Source organism: Lipotes vexillifer, unplaced genomic scaffold, assembly GCF_000442215.2.
Source record: "Lipotes vexillifer unplaced genomic scaffold, Lipotes_vexillifer_v1.1 scaffold809, whole genome shotgun sequence".
NCBI classification, from domain to species: Eukaryota; Metazoa; Chordata; class Mammalia; order Artiodactyla; family Lipotidae; genus Lipotes; species Lipotes vexillifer.
The window spans coordinates 448,360-469,448 of NW_006788521.1; the positions used below are offsets into that span (position 1 = coordinate 448,360).

Below are 21,089 nucleotides of genomic sequence, written 5' to 3' on the forward strand. Positions count from 1 at the left end.
TAAAATTGGAGGGAAAACTCACAAAATGTGCTTGCTTAATTAACAGAGACCAGGTGAGTATTAGGGCCTTAGTTTTCACTTACTCATTTTTTAGACTAGACTAACTAGAGTTGTGGGTGGGATGAAAATTTAGCATTGGGATAAATAAGGCAAGCCATTTTGCCACTTTTTTCCAATCCTCACCTGAGTTCCAGTATATATAACATAAAGTTGGTTTTGCAGAGTTCAGTCTTGTTTATGAATCCCTCTTCCACTCCTTAATAAGGGACTGACAAACCTTTCTGAGCTATGTCTTTAAAATGGTTTCAGTAACACCCTCTTCACATGGTCTTGTGAGAATTGAAAGCTATTGGTGCATCTAATATTGTGCTTGGTATTTACCGGTCCTGAGACTAAGAAAATATACATGTTTGTGCTTATAGCATATCTGTAAGTGTGCCAGGCACAGTTCAGAGTGTTTTACAGATATGAGCTCATTTGCTCCTCATTCATCCTACCTCATAACAGCTGTATGAGGTAAGCATTATTGTTATTATTTTATTATAGATAAAAACTGAGGCACGGTGGTTAACTATGGCTAGAAGGTGGGAGAGTCTGGATAAGAACCTAGTCACTCTGAGTCTTGAATCTGCTCTTAACCTGTGTAGCCAAACCCTAGATCATGGGGCTCTAATGTAGTAAAACCTTGCAGTCATGTGAATTTGGATATAATGTCACAGGTGATTGGCTTCTGGATTCCTAGAATTTGAGCTGTCTGGTCTTGCACCAGCCATTTTATTAATCTCATAATAATGCAAGCCTTCATTTTAGTCAAATTTTTTGGACTCCCATGTGTAGCATTGTAACTTAAAAAAAAATAGCTGGGGATAGGATAATTATGACAGATCAGGAGAAGTTTTATTTGTTCCAGAGATACCTACTGCAGTGGGTGTACAGTGCAAGGCAGAATTCAGTATTTTTGTAGTGTGTGGAAAAGGCTTCAAGAAGCGCTGAGCTAGCTCCAGGTATAGGAGGCTCTTTTTTAGATAGAGGTTAGTTCGTGGAAAAATAAAGCTGGAGAGGAAGTTAGGAAGGACCGAATATGTCAAGACAAGGTGTTTTTACTGTAAGCGAGTAAAAGGAGCAGCTGAAATCTCCTGAGCTTTGGTCAGATCTGTGTTTAGAAGGAGCCCCCTGGTGATTCTCTACCAAATGGACCATGGGGTAGACACTAGAGACAAGACAAGAATTCTGGCGGGGGAACTGTTAACAGTCTTGGGTAGAGATAAAGGACTTAAGAAGGGGCCTGGGAATGGGTAGGAGGCACAGATCAAAGATTTTGTGTGTAATTGGGATGATTTGGATGTAAGTTGAAAGAATGTGGTGAAGAGGGGGAAGTGCAGGATGACGGTTATACCTGAGTTGTTTATTATAATAGTGGCCTAGCTGGTCTTTGTTCCTTATTCCTCTGTTACACTATATTTCCTTTTATACTGATTTTTCTCCTGCATTTTTGTTTACTGTTTATATCTAGTCTGAACTTTTCCTGGTGTTCACAGTGCTGGTACTTTCATTTTTGCCTATACCAGGCTTATCCCTACTCCTGATCCATACTCTGTTTTCATTGCTCATGAAATGCTCATTAACTGTCCTTGATGCATATGTGAATCTTACCATTTTCAACCACTCAGCTTAGGTTCATGAAACTTTTCCTAGCTATTACAGGCTGCATTAAATAATAACGTTGGTTTTCAGACTTTGTTTTGCTAGGGTTTCTTGGGGGCTTCTGGGGGCCAGGAGCTTCCCCGCATGTGCAAGGTGTATCTGTAGCAACTCTGTGCTGCCTCCCCCTCATCCTATGGGCACAAAAAAATTTTCAGAAGTTTTTTTTTTTAATTGAAGTATATATATTAATTGAAGTATACAAAAGTTTTCTATTTAGCACATTGCCCAACCAAAGGTCCTGTTTAGAACATTGCTTGACAGAAAGTTCCATGGCCAAAATATCTCTTGACTAAACTGATTTTTTTTTACTTCATAAAGGTAATTTATCTTTGTTGATTGTTTTTAAATTAATTCTTTTATCATAGCACTCAAGAATGACTAAAAAAAGAAAACGCCAAGATGATTTTCAAAAAGTAAAACTAAAAGTTGGTAAAAAGAAGCCCAGGTTAGAAAATGCTACAGTTACAAACTTTAAAACAAAGACTATACATCTGCCTGACCAACTCAAAGAGGATGGAACACTTCCAACAAACAACAGAAAACTTAACATTAAGGTAAATCGTAAATATTATTTTGATAAAGTAGGATTTTCCTTGAAATCATCTAGAATGTTATATTTTTGTGAAAAGTTGTTTTAACTCAGGGTTTATTAATGGCTGAAGGTTGGAGTTTATCTGTTACCCAGATCTGATGTTGCCACTGCAGCTTTCCCACTTCCTCCAGAAAGACTTGCTCAGCTAAAGTCAAAGTGATTTCTCCCTTGTATATTTATTTGATGATTTAATATGTCATCTGGAAATAATTTCTGTATTTCACTTTTTGATGAATCAGGTTTTTGATGTGACAGTTTTTTAGCTGTTTTTATAGCACATTAAGATAGGATCTTGTCTTATCCATTTTTGAACCCTTATAGTATGTAGTTTATTCCAGATTCATAGTGAATGTGTGACGTTAATTGAAATTTGAGCAGTGGTTTTGCTTAAAAATTTAACAGTTTTATTGAAATGTAATTTACACATAAAATTTATCATTTTAGAGTGGACAATTCAGTGGTTTTTAATGTATTTACATTGTTATGCTACTATCACAATAATCTAATTTCAGAACATTTCTGTCACTTCAGAAAGAAACCTTATACCTATTAGAAGTCACTTTCCATTCCTTCCCCTCACTAGACAGACACTGATCTATCTGTAAAGATTTGCTTATTCTAGACAATAGATATAAATGGAATCATACGAAATGTGGTCTGTTATTACTGGTCTTTCACTTAGCATGTTTCTGAGGTTCATCCACGTTGTAGCACGTATCAGAGCAGTACTTCATTCCTTTCTATTGTCACATAGTATTCCTCTGCAGGGCTGTGTCATATTTTTTCACTCCTCAGTTGATGGGCATTTGGTTGTTCCCACTTTTTGACTCTTATGAATAATGCTGTTATGAACATTTGTGAACAAATCTTTGTGAAGATATACATTTTCTAGTTTTGCTTTTTAATCTCTGAAGGTTGAATAACGTCAAAAGGTGTTTGAAGTTATTGTTTCTTTACAGATTATATAAATTATTCCACAAATAAAATTGCCAAGTGTTGTACTCTGAATAAAATACACAGACACTCTGAAAGACCACTTAAAATAGGTAGAATATAGGTATAAATACATATTTGGTACATAGTAGGTCTTTAAGTGGTGGTAATGATTGCTGTCATTTTAAATGATAGTGTGCCTAATCCTGTGCATAGTTTCAAAAAGAAAATTCTGACTGAAAGTTATGTTATGCTTTTATTCAGCTAAAGCTATGCTAAGAGAAAACATTCTGATCTTAACAAAAGCTTCATTTTTCTAAAAGTAACATTTAGAAATACTTACCAAAGCAGTCTCCAACCCCCCACCCCCACTGGAGTGTCAGTTTATTAGCATAGTTTTAGTTAGCATGCTTATTTGAAAATGATATAATGTGTATGTATATGTATATACCTAAAGCTTGTGTTTTTATTTATAGGATTTGCTGTCACAGATGCATCACTACAATGCTGGGGTTAAACAAAGTGCTCTTCTTGGACTTAAAGACCTTTTGTCTCAATACCCATTTATAATTGATGCACACCTTTCAAACATATTAAGTGAAGTGACTGCTGTGTTTACAGATAAAGATGCTAATGTACGATTAGCAGCAGTTCAACTTCTTCAATTCCTGGCCCCCAAAATACGAGCTGAACAAATTTCTCCATTTTTTCCTTTGGTAAGTGCCCATCTCTCTAGTGCCATGACTCACATTACTGAAGGAATTCAGGAGGACTCTTTAAAAGTTTTGGACATTCTGCTGGAACAGTACCCAGCTCTAATTACTGGCCGTAGCAGTATATTGCTTAAGAATTTTGTAGAACTTATTTCTCATCAGCAGCTGTCCAAAGGACTGGTAAATAGAGACAGATCCCAGTCCTGGATACTTTCTGTAAATCCTAATCGGAGACTCACTTCTCAGCAATGGAGGCTGAAAGTCTTAGTGAGACTCAGTAAATTCCTTCAGGCCTTGGCAGATGGATCCAGTAGGGTGAGAGAAAGTGAAGGACTTCAGGAACAAAAAGAAAATCCCCATGCCACTAGCAACTCCATTTTTATCAACTGGAAGGAACATGCCAACGACCAGCAACACATCCAGGTTTATGAAAATGGGGGTTCACAGCCAAATGTCAGTTCACAGTTCAGGCTACGGTAAGAAGGATTTCAGTTATGTCCACACTCAGTTTTCCTATATTGAATTATAACTGCTGACCATTGATGGCTAATGGTGGGAAGACATGCAGTTGTCTTCTGTAGTTTCATATAGTTATTCATAATTTGATTTTATTTACTGATGGGAGGAGTCATTTCAAAGTATATTAATTTACTCATTTGTAGCAAAGCCTAATGAAAAGTAAAAAATTATAGTCTTTTGGCTTTGTCATCTTAGAATTCTGTTTTTCTTCCTAGTGTTGATCAATGTAATTATCAATTCATGGTGCTTCATTTTGCTGGTACTTTATATTTTAAGGTTTAAATTAAGCAAGGAATAATATTTTTTAATTAAATTAAAAAATTTTTTTATTCTTACCTTTCCTTGTTAGGTACCTGGTTGGAGGACTAGGCAGTGTGGATGAAGGCCTGTCATCTACTGAAAACCTGAAAGGATTTATTGAGATAATAATTCCATTGCTAATTGAGTGCTGGATTGAAGCTGTGCCTCCACAACTAGCTGCTTCTGTTGGAAATGGTATAGAACGAGAATCTCTACAGATTATGCAGCAAGTTCTTAACATTATTTCCCTTCTGTGGAAACTCTCTAAACAACATGATGAGACCCATAAATTGGTGAGAACTAATAGGTTCTTTATTTTCTGAGTAATTCCTTTTATCATGACAAATTAGAAATCAGCATATCACTGTTGATTGGTTATGCATTTTCCAAAACATTCCCAGGGTTTAACTGTAAACTTATTTCTTACATTTGCTCAAAACTACAAATTAAAACAGTTTTGCACGTTTATTATCTGTATGTTTAAATTTTTAAGCGAGATGCATAACAGTGTGCTTGATTTCATTTGTTTTTATTAGCTATAATTCACAATAGAGTTACAATGTATTGTTTGTGGCAGATTGATTATGTAGGAACATTCTAGCTTCTGGAGACCTCTTACAGGATTTAAAAAGTGGCTTATTAAGTAGTCTTCCAGTTTGTGCCATGTTACCAAGTTTATGGCAAGAAATGGACCAAACTGAAGATCTCATAATCAACCCAGAGAAGTTTTTAAACTACTACATTTTAGGGAAGAAGCTACACACAGATTTGCTTAGTGTATGCTTTTTTGTTTTTTCTTGATAAAGGATGTAAGATTTGAAAACATTTCTTAAAGTTACCTTTACTGTAGGTAAGCTGTAGTTGTAGGTATGGTGTGAGTGAAGTTAACGTAAGTAATTCCAAGTCATAGGACAGTTTCTTGCTAGAAAGCTGATAGCAAAGACATATTTCTTGATGAGTGAATTTACCTTCTATTTGGGGAGAATTGAGTGTTGGTGGCTTTTTTAAAGTGTTATGTTGTAGTGAATACAATATATAGTGCATGGAGCAAGTAAGGAAGAACAAGCTCTAAGATTAATTGATGCTGGATTAATGTGGTTAATCTTAAAAAGGGTAGCTGCAGGAACAATACTAAAGCTTGAAGCATCTGTTTTACAGAAGAATTTCTGCAAGGACTTGACAAGGCAGGTGTGAATCCTTGAAGTTGCCTACATACGTCCAAAACTGGCAAGGCAGTTTTTTAGTTTTATTTAACTCTTTTTATTTCATTCAAGCTCACGAGTTAGTAAGACGCATAAAATAAGACTGGAGTAAATTATAATAGTATTTCATAATCTTGAAAAGCGTTACAGAATCGTACTAAGGTGTGTGTTTCTTTTAATAGCTTACTGTATCGCTATCAACCCATTACCCATCATTCTGTAGGGATGTTTTATGAATTGCTTTCTCAACTAGGATGGCATTTTGTTGATTACAATTTTGAGCCTGTTTTATGATTTACTGCATAAATTGGCAAGCAAATGATCATGGTTGGGGTATTGTATATGATTTTATGAAAGTGAAGCTTGTTCTCCTTTATGGCAATTAATCTGTGATTGTAGGCTAGTCACAGTAATAATGCATGCAGCTTCCTAGAAAATATATATATTATTTGCAGTCTTGAATGACTGTATTTTCATTTGAAAGGCTAAGATAAGAAGTAAAAGTAATGATATTCAGTGTGATCTTACGTACTAGGCTTTGTTTCATTTTCGGAAAGCTGAAAAATAAAATTCCAGGCATTTTGGTGTTTGTTTTTTCCTGGGCACTGGTTAGTGTTTATTATTGCTTTAGTAATAGTATTTGTAATTAGAATGGTAGCACTAAGTACAAATTTATTAATTGTGCTAGTTTTGGATCATCTACTGTCATTCAGATGATACTGACAAAGGATCTAAACACTGCCTTAATTTTATGGATGTTTAAAGTAGCTATATTCAGAGCTATTCTGTGGTATTATGACTGTATTTATTAGCAGTCCATTAACATAGGATACTAAGTTCAGAAGACTGGTTTGCCTAGATTGTTGAAGGTTATATAGAATACTGAATTGGGATACTGTATAAAATTGAAATAAACCAAGGTGGTTAATTCAAATAGGAATAGTATTTAAAAGCATCCACTGGTAGAATTCGCTAATTTACCCTGGCAAATTTGTTATTTTCGAACTATAATAACTAGATAAAGTAAGATCTATTATCTTAGAGACAAAGTATAAGTATGTATGTTAGTTATATCAGGTGACATTAAAATGCACGTTATTATTATTATTTTTTTTACCATTCCCACTGTTAGTTCCTCTCTCTCATTCACCTTCATTTATAGCTTAGTAGTTAAGGTATTGGGTGACGTGTAACAGCTCAGACTTTAGGAGGAATGAAATGGCATTCCTCGGTCTTAAATTCTAATTATGTACCACAGGCTGAATTGTAGCTCTTTTCTCTCAGAAAATGTGTAGGTTTTCTGTTGATAAATTGGCATCTGTATTAGGTGCAACCTTAGGGTCACTGACCACTTACTTTTAGGTTTTGCTAAATGCATGTAGTGTGTTCGTATTTTGCTGCAAAGTTGAGAAATTTCATTTTTATCCAAGTAGTATTACTTTAAACCTTTTTAGGAATCTGAAATCTTTCATCTTTGCTTTGAAAACAAATCTCAAGTTACATTAAATCATATTTGCAGTGGTTGAGTACTCAGATCCTTACTGAGGTTGCTTATTTCTGATATACTGTGTGTATCCTTAATATATAGCTAGTTTTAAAAATGAAATACAATTTAACATTAACTTTTAACTTTGGTTTTTGGAGTCCTGTATTAATAGCTTCCGGTCAGTATTATAATTTTACACTATAGAAATTTTGTTGTGTCTTAGCTTTGTATTTTAGTGCTTGCTACTTTTTGTCCAAGTGTTTCGTTATTGTTGTCTTTTTACCATGAAAATTAGAATTTGTGAAGAAAAGTTAGATGCAATCATGCGTCAAAGATTTATTGAGCATGTATAAATGTGGGTCTTTAAATTAATTAAAATTCAGTTCCTCAGTAAACACTAGCCACATTTCAGGTGCTCAATAGCTTCAGGGGGCAGTGGCTACTGTACTGGACAGCATAGCTATTGCAGAAAGGTCTTTTGAATAGCACTGCTCTGCAGTGTGCGGCTCTGGGAATACAGAGATGAACATGACTGACAAGGTGAGTACTTAGCTCTTGGTGGGGTTGATGGATGGTAAACAAATAGATGATGTTGTTATTAGGAATAAAGATGAAAGTGGGGTAAAGGGAGAACATATGATGGAACAGTGCGGGGGGAGCTATTTTAAATAGGAGGTCAGGAAATGCTTTCTTGATATTTAAATGTCACTGAATGAAGTGAAGGACCAAGTCTTCTGAAGACCTGTGGGAAGGACCTTCTAGGCACAGGGAGCAGCAAGTGAAAATCCCTGAAGTGAGAACAAATTTGACATATTTGAGGAATGGCAGGAAGTCCTGTGCAGGTGAGGTACTAGGAAAATGGTAGATGATGAGGGAGAAAAAGTGACAGTAGCCAGATCATATGGTACCTTGTAAAGAGTTTGGATTTTAACCTGAGTGTGGTGAAAAGACATTGGAGGGTTTGAACAGAGGAGTGGCATGATCTAAATTGTTTATTTGTAAATTTGACGTATTAAAGTTAAATAAAACACTAATGAACTCCCACGTGCTCACTGTCCAGCTCTAGCAAAACTGGAGGCCAAACTCAGACCATTGATCCCGTGGATGACTAGTCGTGCCCTACATACACACCTATTTCCTTTATCCTTTCCTATATTATTTTGAAGTGTGATTTATGTTTTAAAAGATCACCCTGGCTGCTATGTAGATTATTGTGTTAGGGGGAGCAAGATGAAAAGCAAGGAGACCATTGGGAGGCTGTTATAGTAATCTAGGTAAGAGGTAATGGTGGCTTGGAGTAGAATGGTAGCTAGTGGTTGAAGTGATGAGAAACAGCTGGATTCTGATAAAGCCAACAGGACAGATGATGTGCATAGTGAAGAAAAGAGGAGCAAGGGTGATCCCTATGTTATGGTTCAAATGACAGTGTGACTACCTGTGAGGAGAGTTCAGTTTATTCATTTTAAATTTAAGATGCCTGTTAGAAGTCCAAGACAAGTTGTCAAGTACACATTTTTAGGTTGGGGAGAAGAGAAGAATCCAGTGAAGGTAACTAAGGAGATGTAGGGTGACTAGCTATTTTAGCACCTCAAATCCCACAAGCCAAGCAGCCCCTCAGTCCCTGGCAAAATGGAATGATTGGTTCTGTGGATAGCAGGAAATAAGAGGGTTGTAATCTGAAATTAAGACAGTGTTTCAAGTTGGAGAAAATGATACATTGACGAATACTGCTGAGGAATTTTAGAGAAGTGCGTTGCTTTGTGAAAGTGTTAAATACCTTTAATGGGCAACAGAATTGCTAGGGAATGGAGTTGCAGTTAAGTGGAACACTAGGTTGAAGACTTTCTTGTATATTTTGTAAATATTGTGTTAGTTCAGATTCAGAATTTTCTTAAATCTTATTTACTTCCTTCCTTTTTTCTCCTTTTTAAACAGATAAAATGCAAGTAAAAATAATTAAAGCACCAAAAAGATGAAAATTGGATGGCCTAACAGTTTATTCTGACTTTAAGATTTATTTACATATTGTATCATTAGCAGAAGGTGTATTATAATGGTAAATTTATAGTTGAATATTGACAAGTTGTTAGATTTCTGCTTAAAGTCTTATTTGTCATTTTAAGTTATTGTTTCTTATAGATTTTCTAATCTTTGCTTATTTTACTAGGAGTCATGGCTTCGAAAGAATTATCTTATTGATTTCAGACACCATTTCATGAGTAATTTTCCATATGCCTTAAGAGAAATAACCAAGCACAGAAGGAAAGAGACGAACAAAAGGTACTGCCTTTCTTTTCCACTGGTTAACCTAAAATTATCAGAAAATAATTAGCCTTAAACTGGAACTTTCTATACTGTGAGGTGTTTTTATCTAGATTTTATCAAATAGAGATAAAAGCAGTAGTATGGCTGATCTTGAACAAGTCACTTTAAGCCCTGGGACTTCCAATTTTACTTACTTTTATTTTTTTAATCTTTAAAGTGAATGTTTTGTGCTAAATGAGTGTCAGGTATCAAATTATGCAGATGTGAATTTAATTAAATTTGCCGAGGTGGGTGGTTTATTTGTGAGAGGCACTGTGTAATTATTGAATCTTTAGGTGAGAGAGTATCTTAAAGGTCATTAGTTCATTTGTACATGAGGAAACTGGTAATGAAACTAATACCAGTATCCAGCAGGAAGAGGGATAATTGGAGAAGAATAGTTCTCTTTTCTAAAAAAGATACGGATTAGAAGATGGAGTTTAAAAAAAATGTAAGCCTGGAAGTTATTTAAAATGTTTACCTCAAGTGAGAGCAGATAAATGTAAAAACAAATTGTCTAATAAAATTTGACAAGCAGGGCTTCCCTGGTGGCACAGTGGTTAAGAATCTGCATGCCAATGCAGGGGACACGGGTTTGAGCCGTGGTCTGGGAGGGTCCCACATGCCGCAGAGCAACTAAGCCCGTGTGCCACAACTGCTGAGCCTGCACTCTAGAGCCTGCGAGCCGCAACTACTGAAGCGCGCGCACCTAGAGCCCATGCTCTGCAACAAGAGAAGCCACTGTAATAAAAAGCCCGCGCACCGCAATGAAGAGTAGCTCCTGCTCGCTGCATCTAGAGAAAGCCTGTGCACAGCAACGAAGAGCCAACACAGCCAAAAATAAATAAGATAAAGAAATTAAAAAAAAAAATCTACAGGTTTCTTAAAAAAAAAAAATTGACAAACAGATACAAGCAAGAACATGAAAGGTGCAGTACCCAACCATGAGCAAACACTTGAATGGATCTTAAAGTCTGTCAGAAGGTTCTTAAATTTATCAAAAGAAAGAAACTATGTGGAGAATCAGGCTCATGGAGCAGAGTTCAGAGGATATGCTCAGAAGTGATAAGTCTAGAGATAAGTATTGTAGGCAGGTGAACTTTTCATTCATTCACTAATTATTTTGGTTGCAAAGTATTATGACAGATAATCAGATGTCTTAAGGTATACTCCTTGTTGTCTTAAGTGATTTCATAAATTGCTAAAATCGGTACAGAGTCTTAAAATTGATAAAAGAGTGTGTCATGGTCTAGTCAGAAGATGGAAATCACACTAGTGATTTTAACAGAGAATTTAATACAACAGTTTTTTTTTGTTTTTTTGTGGTATGCGGGCCTCTCACTGTTGTGGCCTCTCCCGTTGCGGAGCACAGGCTCCGGACACGCAGGCTCAGCGGCCATGGCTCACGGGCCCAGGTGCTCTGCGGCATGTGGGATCTTCCCGGACCGGGGCACGAACGCGTATCCCCTGCATCGGCAGGCAGACTCTCAACCACTGCACCACCAGGGAAGCCCTACAAACAGTTTTTAACTAGGTATTAAAGAAGTGGAAAGACGAAAGGGAACAGTAAGGTATTGTGGAGGTAGCACCTACAGGAAGCGGCTGCTGCTTCTAGATTGGGAGAACAAAGAGAAGAGGGGAAGAAGTTTGGAGGAAAGCCTGTCTGGAGCCAAAGCTCAGACCTCTAGGAAGGGGTTGGTGCTCAGCTGGTGCTAATGTCTTTGAGATCACAAGAGCGGCCCTGTGGGGCAGGGGTCCAGGATTTGGCAACAGGGGTTCTGGCTGGCTGGTGCTGGTGTTTCTAGGGGCATGATGATGCTGGTTCTGTGTCAGAAAAACCACAAAGTGGAACCAACTGTGGCTACTAGAACGAACTGCTGCTGGCTTCTAGAAGAGTTGTTGGGTTGCACTGGTGGCAAAGGGAAGCAAAAGTAGGACTAGGAAGTAAACAGAAAGGAAACTGTCCCATTTTCCTCTTATAGCTTTCCAGTCTCTAGTACTCCCTTATTGGCAGAGCCTAACAAGAAGCCAGCTGTAAAGAAAAAAATGTGGCTCAGTTCCAGGATCACAAAGCAGAGTGTAGAAGGGTGGTTTTGAAGCTGAGAAACAATAGCTCAATAACTTGCAGGAGAAAAAGTGAATTTACATATTTAATACAAGGTGTATGTAAGTGTCATTAGAACTTTACAATTAAGTGCTGTAGGAATTCATAGGAAGAGACATCCTTGTTAGGATAAACAGACAAAGCTGTGTTAGAGGATAGTATTTGAGCATGGATATGATTTTAGCAGGCAGAAGTGAAGCAAGGGAGGAGAGATTACACTAACTGGAGGAGATAGCATATGAGAAAGCTGTAGGGTTAGGTAATGAAGAACATGGGACCGATCTGGGTCAAATCTGGTTTCTACTCTTGACTAGCCTTGATGCTGAAAGTCATTTCTTGTCTCTGAACTTGCTTTATCTTTCATCCTTGATCCTTTTGGCATTGAAGACTATTGGTTGGATCAAAGCCACGTTTTAGGAATATTAATTTAGAGTTTCTGGAGTTGGAGGGGACAGAGAATCAAATAGGGAGATACTTTCTTGAGCAAGTAGGTTGTTAGGGTTTGTTTCCTCCAGATACAATTTTCTTACTAAAGCAAAAGTTTTTAATCAGGTGTGTGGATAAGCTTTAGAATTTCCTTGAACTCTTGAATTGTGTGCGTGTATATTTTGTCCAGTAAGAGGTTTCAGATATAATTTTCATCAAAATGAGATTAAATAATGGTTAGGATGTTTGGAATTTGGTAGACCATTAAATGTAAGTAAATTATTCAAGCGTATATTGGTATACTGTCATTATTCACTTTACTGGACACTTAATATGTTTAAGGCAGTTACTATACCAGGTGCTGAGCATTTAGTGGAAAAGGAGATAGGTAGGCCAGTTCTCATGGAGTACAGTCTAGTGAGGGAGACTTTATTTCTATGATTCTTTTCAGTGACTAACTGTGATAAGATCAGTGAAAAAGAATGTAGGGTAATATGAGAGTATATGATAAGAAGCTGGTCCTGCTCTTTCATGGGGGGCGGGGGGGAATAGAGTCCTAGGGAATGCTGCCCTGATGAAGTGGTTTGTGCCAAGACATAAAAGGTGAAAAAAGGATATGAAGAGACTGAGGTGGTGAAATTGTGGAATTTTTAACAAAAGTGAATTGGCAGTATAATTTATTCTTGGTAAATTTCCCCAGTGATTTGTTTTTAGGGACCACAGGCTGCTACTGTATTGAGTTGGCCAAAATACTTCCATAAGGAAGTGCATTAAATATTTAGCAGATAGCCTGTGGAGGGCAACATGAGTTAAAAGTTAGGGGAGCCAACAATGGTCTAGGCCAGTGGTCTTCATACTTACTCATGTACTCCCAGTTAATATTTGACCTGATGTCTAAATCTTTTAAATCTTAGGTTGAAATGCAGAGTTACAAAGGATGTTTATTATTTTTGTGGTAAAATATATATAACGTAAAATTTAGCATTTTAACCATTTTAAATTGTATAGTTGAGTGGCATTAAATACATTCCCATTGTTGTGCAACCATCACCACCATCCATCTCTAGAACTTTTTCATGTTCCCAAACTGAAACTCAGTACACGTTAAGCAGTAACTCCCCATGCTCCCCTTCCCCCAGCTCCTGGGAACCACTCTTCTACTTTTTTGCTTCTATTAATTTGACTTTTTTAGGTGCCTCATATCAGTAGAAGCATACAATATTGTTTTGTGTCTGGCTTAATTTCTCTTACCATGATATCTCAAGGTTTATTAATGTAGCACTACTAGCATTTCATTCCTTTTTTTTTTTTTAAAATGGAGTTTATTTTTTAGAGCAGTTTTAGATTCATAGTAAAATTGAACAGAAAGAATAAAGTTCTCATATACTGTACTCCTGCCCCCACAGATGCATAGCCTCCCTCATTGTTGGCATCCCACCCCACAGTTACATATGTGTTGTAATCTATGAACCTATGTTGACACATCATTAACACTCAAAGTCCATACTTAGGGTTCACTCTTGGTGTCGTACATGCTGTGAGTTTTGACAAATGTGTAATGACACGTACCCGCCATTATAGTATCATACATGATATTTTCACTGTCTTAAAAATCCTCTGTGCTTTGCCTATTCATCCTACCTTCCCCCATGTTTTTTTCATGGTTTGACAGCTCATTTCTTTTTAGTGCTAAATAATATTCCATTATATGGATGTGTTTATCCATTCACTTACTGAAGAACCTCTTGGTTGCTTCCACGTTTTCATTACTTTTTAAGGCTAAATAATCTATCATTGTATGTATATATCATTTTATCTATTCATCTGTCAATGGCCATGTGGGTGGTTTCTACCTTTTGGCTGTTGTGAATTATGCTGCTATGAATATTGGTCTCCAAATAGCTGTTCCAATCCCTGCTTTCAATTCTTTTGTGTGTATCAAAGGTTATAACTTTGGCATTACTGAAAATAGTGACATTTTTAAAATTCAGTGTAGCTGACTGGTCTTTAAGAAAGCTTTCTTCTTGTACTCATCCTTTATTAGTTTATACAGTGATTGTTCTAATGAGGTAATTCAAATATGTGCTGGGAACAGATAACAGCTAAGTCTTGCCTTTGGCTTACAAATCAGCTTGTGAGGGAAAAGTTCACTGCTGACTAGAGTAGCCTAATAGTTGGGAAGATTTTCCAGTGTGCTGGGAAAATAAGTTTATTTTTTCAGAGGGATTGCTTCGATTGATTTAGCAAGTTGAGATTAACTAAGTGGTGGTTGGGTGGTTGGGATCTATTGCAAAGTGTATTGGGAGAGGTTGATTTTCTCTTTATGGTAGTGATAGAAAGTTTCTTTTAGAAATACTTTTTTTATTATTTTTAAAATTAATTAATTAATTAATTTTTGGCTGTGTTGGGTCTTCGTTTCTGTGCGAAGGTTTTCTCTAGTTGCGGCGAGCGGGGGCCACTCTTCATCGTGGTGCACGGGCCTCTCACTGTCGCGGCCTCTCTTGTTGCGGAGCCCAGGCTCCAGACGTGTAGGCTCAGTAGTTGTGGCTCACGGGCCTAGTTGCTCTGCGGCATGTGGGATCTTCCCAGACAAGGGCTCGAACCCGTGTCCCCTGCATTGGCAGGCAGATCCTCAACCACTGCACCACCAGGGAAGCCCGAAATACTTGTTTTTAAAAAGTGAGCTATATTAAACATAGTGGGTAAATAATAGTTCAGACAGTATGTGAATGATTACATTTTAGGAAAATGTACTAACAAATAAATCCTTTGTGGGAACCCGAGGATATAATAAGCCCCAGAGAAAGTGCAGTAGGAATTGAGTACAGTCGACCCTTGAACAGCTCTGGGGTTGGGGTGCTGACCCCTCTGTGCAGGGGAAAATCCGCAGAGAACTTTACAGTCAGCCCTTCATATCCTTGGTTCCACATCCTCATATTCAACCAACTGGGGATTGTGTAGTACTGTAGTTTGTATTTATTGAAAAAAATCTGTGTATAGGTGGGCCCACACAGTTCAGATCCATGTTGTTCAAGGGTTAACTGTACTTAAGCAGAAATCAAAAGGAAATTGACTTGCAGTTTCATCTATAGAAGAAATCTGGGCTTCCTGTAATTGAACAGAAATGTTTGTTAAGGCTGAAAGGAAAGATCATCTGGAACAGTATAAAAGGTTACTTAGTAAAAAGAAATTTGTTGAATGTATTGTACAAGCATACCTCAGTTTTATTTTGTTTTGCTTCTTTGCCCTTGGCAGATAGTGCATAATTTTTTATAAATTGAAGGTTTGCAGCAACCCTGCATTGAGCAAGTCTGTTGGCGTTATTTTTCTAACAGCATTTGCACACTTCATTCATGTCTCTCTGTCACATTTTGGTAATTCTTGGAATATTTTGAACTTTTTCATTATTATTATATTTGTTACAGTGATCTGTGATCACTGCTCTTTGATGTTACTCCTGTGACTCACTGAAGGCTCAGATGGTGGTTAGCATTTTTTACCAATAAAGTATTTTTTAATTAAGGTATGTACATTTTTTTAAAGCGTGATGCTATTGCACATTTAATAGACCACAGGTGAGAAATTGCTGTAATGCCATTTTTCTCCTTTCCTTTAAAGACTAATTGAATGTATGTTAGACCTGCTTGCTGAATTTTCTATTTCTCTTGTCTTTATCTCATATCTTCCAGGTTTTAAGTTTTTAGTTTTGTTCAGTTATATTCAAACATATATTTGTTGAATTTGTTTTCTGTTTTTATTTTTCAGTTTTAGACTTTCTGTGCAGTTATTCCAGCATCATTTGTTGAAAAGACTATCCTTTCTCCATTGGGTTGCTTCTGCTCCTTTGTCTAAGATCATCAGTTGACTATACTTTGTAGGCCTGTTTTAGAGCTCTTCCATTAACCTATGTTTATCTGTTCTTTCACCAATACCATGCTGTCTTGATTACTGTAGTTGTATAGTAAGTCTTGAAATTGAGTAGTATGAGTCCTCCAACTTTGTTCTGCTTCAGTTTTGGGTAGTCTAGGTTTTTGCCTTTCTGTATAAACTTTAGAATCACTTTGTCGATAACTACAAAATAACTTGCTGGGATTTTGATTGGAATTGCGTTGACTCTGTAGATCTAGTTGGGAAAAATTGTTACTTTGGCTGCTGAGATGGTGCAAAACTGGGATTAAGTTTTATGTAAGAGCTGTTTTTACTTCCAGTTCACCTTTACCCTGGAAGGGAGGCCCTTAAGGGTCCACCTTGAAGTAGGGGTAATATATGAAAGTCCCCATGTTTGGCAGGCCCTGGGCTTTGTTTGACTTTTCCCTGTGAGGCCTCTAAAAGGTTACTTCATTTTTCCAGCCTTTTCTTTGGAATTGGCAGTTGCCCTCAGGTCTTGCTTTGTTTTAGATTTGGGGACCCAGTAAATGTTCATTATCTTGTTAGCTCTTGAATGTTTTTGAGTTGTTAAAAACTATTTCATCTAGCTTTTAAAAGTTATTTTCAGGAAGGGGATTAGTTCTAATTACCTGCTGTGTCATTGAAAATGAGAGTTTCCCCAGTGGCCTGCCTCCCTTATAGAATTGGTGGTCGGCTTATTTAGACTTTAAAATTTTGTATAAATTATTGGAGGAGCAGGATGAATTCTCCCAAGTTTGCAGTGTTGACTGAGACCTTCCAGACAGTAATAGATTATGTTGTTTGAGGTAAACTTAGGTAGATCTTGGAAAGCTCTACCTTTGTTGAAGAAATGTTGCAATTGAGTTTTTGTGTGGTCTAGTTAGTGTAAAATGTGCCTTGGTTTTGGGCGCTGAGCAGTTTGCCAAAGAGAACCTACTAGTAATTTTGGGTTTGTGGTATAGATTGCTAGTTGTCTGTCTCAGCTTTCATTCATTCTCCCCTCTCTTAGTGATGGAATTTCCAGGTTTTAGCTGGGCATATGACTACACAAAATAAAAAGTAGATTTCCTAACTTCTTTTGTAGTTAGGAGTGGTCATGTGGGTAATTTCTATTTAAGTAGCTCAGACTCCTCCCTCCAGTGTCAGACTTATACATTGAGTTGTTTGATGGCCATCTCTGCCTGGATTTATACCAGAGACACTTTAAGCTCAACATGTTAAAGGTAGAATTTATTTTCTGGATATTTGCTCCTCTCTGCTACTTCATCTCCATTTCCCAGTCAGCAGTGCTAGAACCCTCGATTCTTCCAATCCTCATCATCCCAAAACTCACATACGTGTATACATTTAAGCAGACTTCAAATCCAGCTAATTTTTATTCTTCCTAAATGCCCCCCTTTCTCCCAGTCTGTACCAACATTGGTTCTTGCACTTGTCGTGTCTTGCCTGTATTGCTCAAATAGATGTACAACTGCTTCTTTGTTTAGAGTCTTGTAACTGAGTTTTTCTTTTCCATCCGCAGAATTATCCATCTGAAACAACTTTTCAACCATGTTACTCCTGTGCCTGCAGAGTTGATTTCAGTGTCCTTAGCCTTCAACTCTGTTATCTGGTCCCATTTTACTTTTTTAGGCTCATTTGTCATTCCTAGCCCTACATTTGATCCCCTGATAGCACCACATTTTTAAAATTTTCCTTTCCATGTATTTGTGGTTCCTTACTACTATGTCCTTGCATGCCTAATCCAGGATTAACTTTTTCTTTTAAAATAAGTTAGTTTGAGGTTTTTAAAAATTTTAACTGTACATGTTTCTGAACATGAAAATAAATAGACTCTGCTGTTGAATACATTGTAGCGTGAAATCAGTGTTTTATATCCTAAGTTGCAAATTTTATTTTTCTTAAAGGTATTGTATTTGAAGTTTTTTTTTTTGAAATTTCTTTGAAGCTTTGAAAGAAATGTGTTTTATTTGGCTAGAAAAAAGTGATTTTAATATGTGAGTCATAAAATTAAGTCATTTCAGAATAGTGCTTATCTGGACCAGTCTCCTATTTCACACATAAGGAAATTGTGGCCAGGAGAAATTAGTGTTTCTGTTAAGTCAAACTGAGTTAGAAGCAAAATCAAGGTCTACTGTGACCTCCATCCTAATATAAGTATCTGCTTAAAAAAAATCTTCCAAGTGTGTTGAGGTTTTCAAGTCTTCTTACCTCCAATTTGCATCCAGGATTACCAGGCAATGTTACAAGAGCCTGTATTTTTGTGTGAATAGCAACTTGGGTAATGAACTGAACAATATGCATTCTTTTTGCCTTAACAAGCCTGATTTCATAATGAATGGTTTATTTACAAAACAGTGGCTTTATATTCCCGACTTCTTGGCAGTTTATCCTAGGAGGAATATTTTTTGACCCACTGATCATTTTAAGTATTCTAAGTGAAGCAGGCATGGTAGATATAACACTTAGAGATGTGTGTGTCTTTGTTTGTTTTTAGCATCAAGCATTGCACGATTCTCTCCAATAATGTAGATCATCTCTTACTGAATTTAACACTGTCTGATATCATGGTCTCCCTGGCAAATGCCTCAACTTTGCAGAAGGATTCCAATTGGATAGAAATGATAAGGAAATTTGTAACAGAGACCCTTGAAGATGGCTTTAGGCTAAATAGTAAGCAGCTGAACAGATTGCTTGGGGTCTCGTGGAGGTTAATGCAGATACAACCAAACAGAGGTAGGTGTTACTGCTTTGTCCTTATTTAAGAGGAGCTCTTATGCATGCTATTTAGAGTCTAGCTTTGAGTTGATGACTTTCAAACATTTCACATAGTCAAGTGATTTACATTCAAGCCATGAAAGGTAGGTAGCATAATTATAAAGGAATATCTACTTGAACACTGAAATCTTTTATGGCTCAGAACATCCCTTTCTCAGTGAGTAGGTCCACTCTGAAGTTAATTGGTAGGATTTCTACTAGATTACAGAGTTGGAGTGAAAGGAGGTAGGTGTTATTAAGATGAAATGACAGTGAGTTTAATGATGAAGAAATACCCTCTTCTGATGTAATTTGACTAGAAATTGATGAATCCTGCTTATCTTTTTACCTTTCTTGTAGCTTCAAGTTATGTTGCATTAAGTCAGTTTTTAGTGTGACTTACTAGTTCTTTTCATTCAGAAACAGAGCTTTCCTGTTTGGTTTCCAGCTTATCCACCTTTCTAGTCTGGTTTTTGTCATCCCTGCCTAGGTTTGTTGTCTCTTAGGAAAGTTTACCCTGCAGTCTCTGGTTGGTTTGACTTTCGTATTAGTCAGGCTAGTACTGTAGGATTTCGACAGTAGTCATCAGTTTGTGTCTAAGGTCTGCTTTGTCATAGGAGCAAAGTAAAGTACTTTTGTGCTTTTTAGAATTAGGGGGCTGTTGAAGAAACATTTTTGAATCACATGCAGTTTTTTTCTTTTTTTTAGAGGCTACGGAGTCTCTTATTAAGGCAGTTTATACATTGTACCAGCAGAGAGGCCTTCTCCTTCCAGTTCGGACTCTGTTACTGAAGTTTTTCAGTAAAATCTATCAAAAAGAAGAACTGAGATCTTACAGAGTCAGGTAAAGTTTCCTTTGTTATTTTGCCTTTCTTTTTCTCACCAAGTTATTTTGTAGTCTTTTTAAATAATACACTAGATGGGGTGATTAAATCTTTGGAGAAATTCACTCTTTATATCCTATTTGGTTGCATTTAAGAAAAGAGAAGAAATTTAATTTTATAAAGAAGCATACATAATAGTGCCAGTAATCTTTATATGCATAACTGAGCAGATAAAACTCTCTTTGAGCATATATTTCCACTTGTCCACTTAACAACTAAAGGGCAGTTGGAACAACCTGTAGCAGCCTCAGCCTTTTCTTTTGCCTCCCATAAAAATTACGGAGGTTTAACAGCTGGTCCTTAGTGACATATTTGAGACATATGGTATAAGAATGAGGGCAGTAGAAGAGGAGGTGTGAAATGGGTGAAGGGGATTAAGAGGTACAAACTTAGTTATAAAGTAAATAAGCCACGGGGATGTAATATATAGCATAAGGAATAATAATACTGAAATAACTTTGTATGGGGACAAATGGTGACTTATCATGGTGATCATTTGTAATGTATGCATATGTCAAATTATTATGTAGTATGTACCTGAAACTAGCATATAATACTGTATGTTAAAAATATTTCAGTAGATTTTTTAAAAATGAGGGCAGTAAAAGATGAGAAGGTTTCTGGCTTAGTTTGGTGCTACCAGCTGAAATAGACAACACAAAGAATAGACCTAAGGAATCAGGTTTTTGATATGGTGAGTTTGAGGTTTATTTGGGATAGTCGGGAAGAGATGTTTGGGTGGAACATAGAGATTTGGGATACATAGGTGGTTGTTAGAACGTATTTGAGTCTTTACTGTAAGTCAGGTGCTTTTCTTAATCTCTCAATACTCATATTTGAAGTGTAGGTACTATTGACTTCTGTCTTAACAGAAGGAAATGGATTCTTAGGTTAAATAATCTGGTGAGTGTCATGCAACTAAGGGCAGTGGAACTGAGACTTAAGTTCAGGTCTGTCTGACTACGAAGGTCATGCTTAGTTAAGTCACTAAGGGGGACAGCAAAAGTGATTGCTGTTACCTGAGTAAGGAGACATTAGAGCATTAGCAAGTATATAAAAGAACTGAAATATGAAATAACACAAGTTTGAAGTCATTTAATGTGGGGGCACCCTACACTGAATGCATCAGTGACTTAATATAGTGTAATAATTAATGCTAATTAGTATAAATAGTTCACGAAGAGTTAAGTAGTGTCTGTGTCCTTTAAGATAAAAATACAGTTTACATACTGCCGCAAATCACATGAACTTTTTTTTTTTTTTTTTTTTTTTTTTTT

General features: G+C 36.7%; 1 protein-coding gene across 2 annotated transcripts in view; it reads left to right on the forward strand.

Moving 5' to 3' along the window:
* Positions 1 to 21,089, forward strand: part of TEX10 (testis expressed 10) — a 56,542-nt gene that overhangs the window by 1,472 nt on the left and 33,981 nt on the right. For both annotated transcript variants that reach the window (XM_007461639.1, XM_007461640.1), the window contains exons 2-7: positions 2,070 to 2,258; positions 3,706 to 4,418; positions 4,811 to 5,054; positions 9,617 to 9,729; positions 18,669 to 18,907; positions 19,637 to 19,772. In XM_007461639.1, the coding sequence (XP_007461701.1) occupies positions 2,079 to 2,258; positions 3,706 to 4,418; positions 4,811 to 5,054; positions 9,617 to 9,729; positions 18,669 to 18,907; positions 19,637 to 19,772 (1,625 nt within the window). In that variant the 5' untranslated portion in view covers positions 2,070 to 2,078. The remainder of the gene's footprint in view (positions 1 to 2,069; positions 2,259 to 3,705; positions 4,419 to 4,810; positions 5,055 to 9,616; positions 9,730 to 18,668; positions 18,908 to 19,636; positions 19,773 to 21,089) is intronic.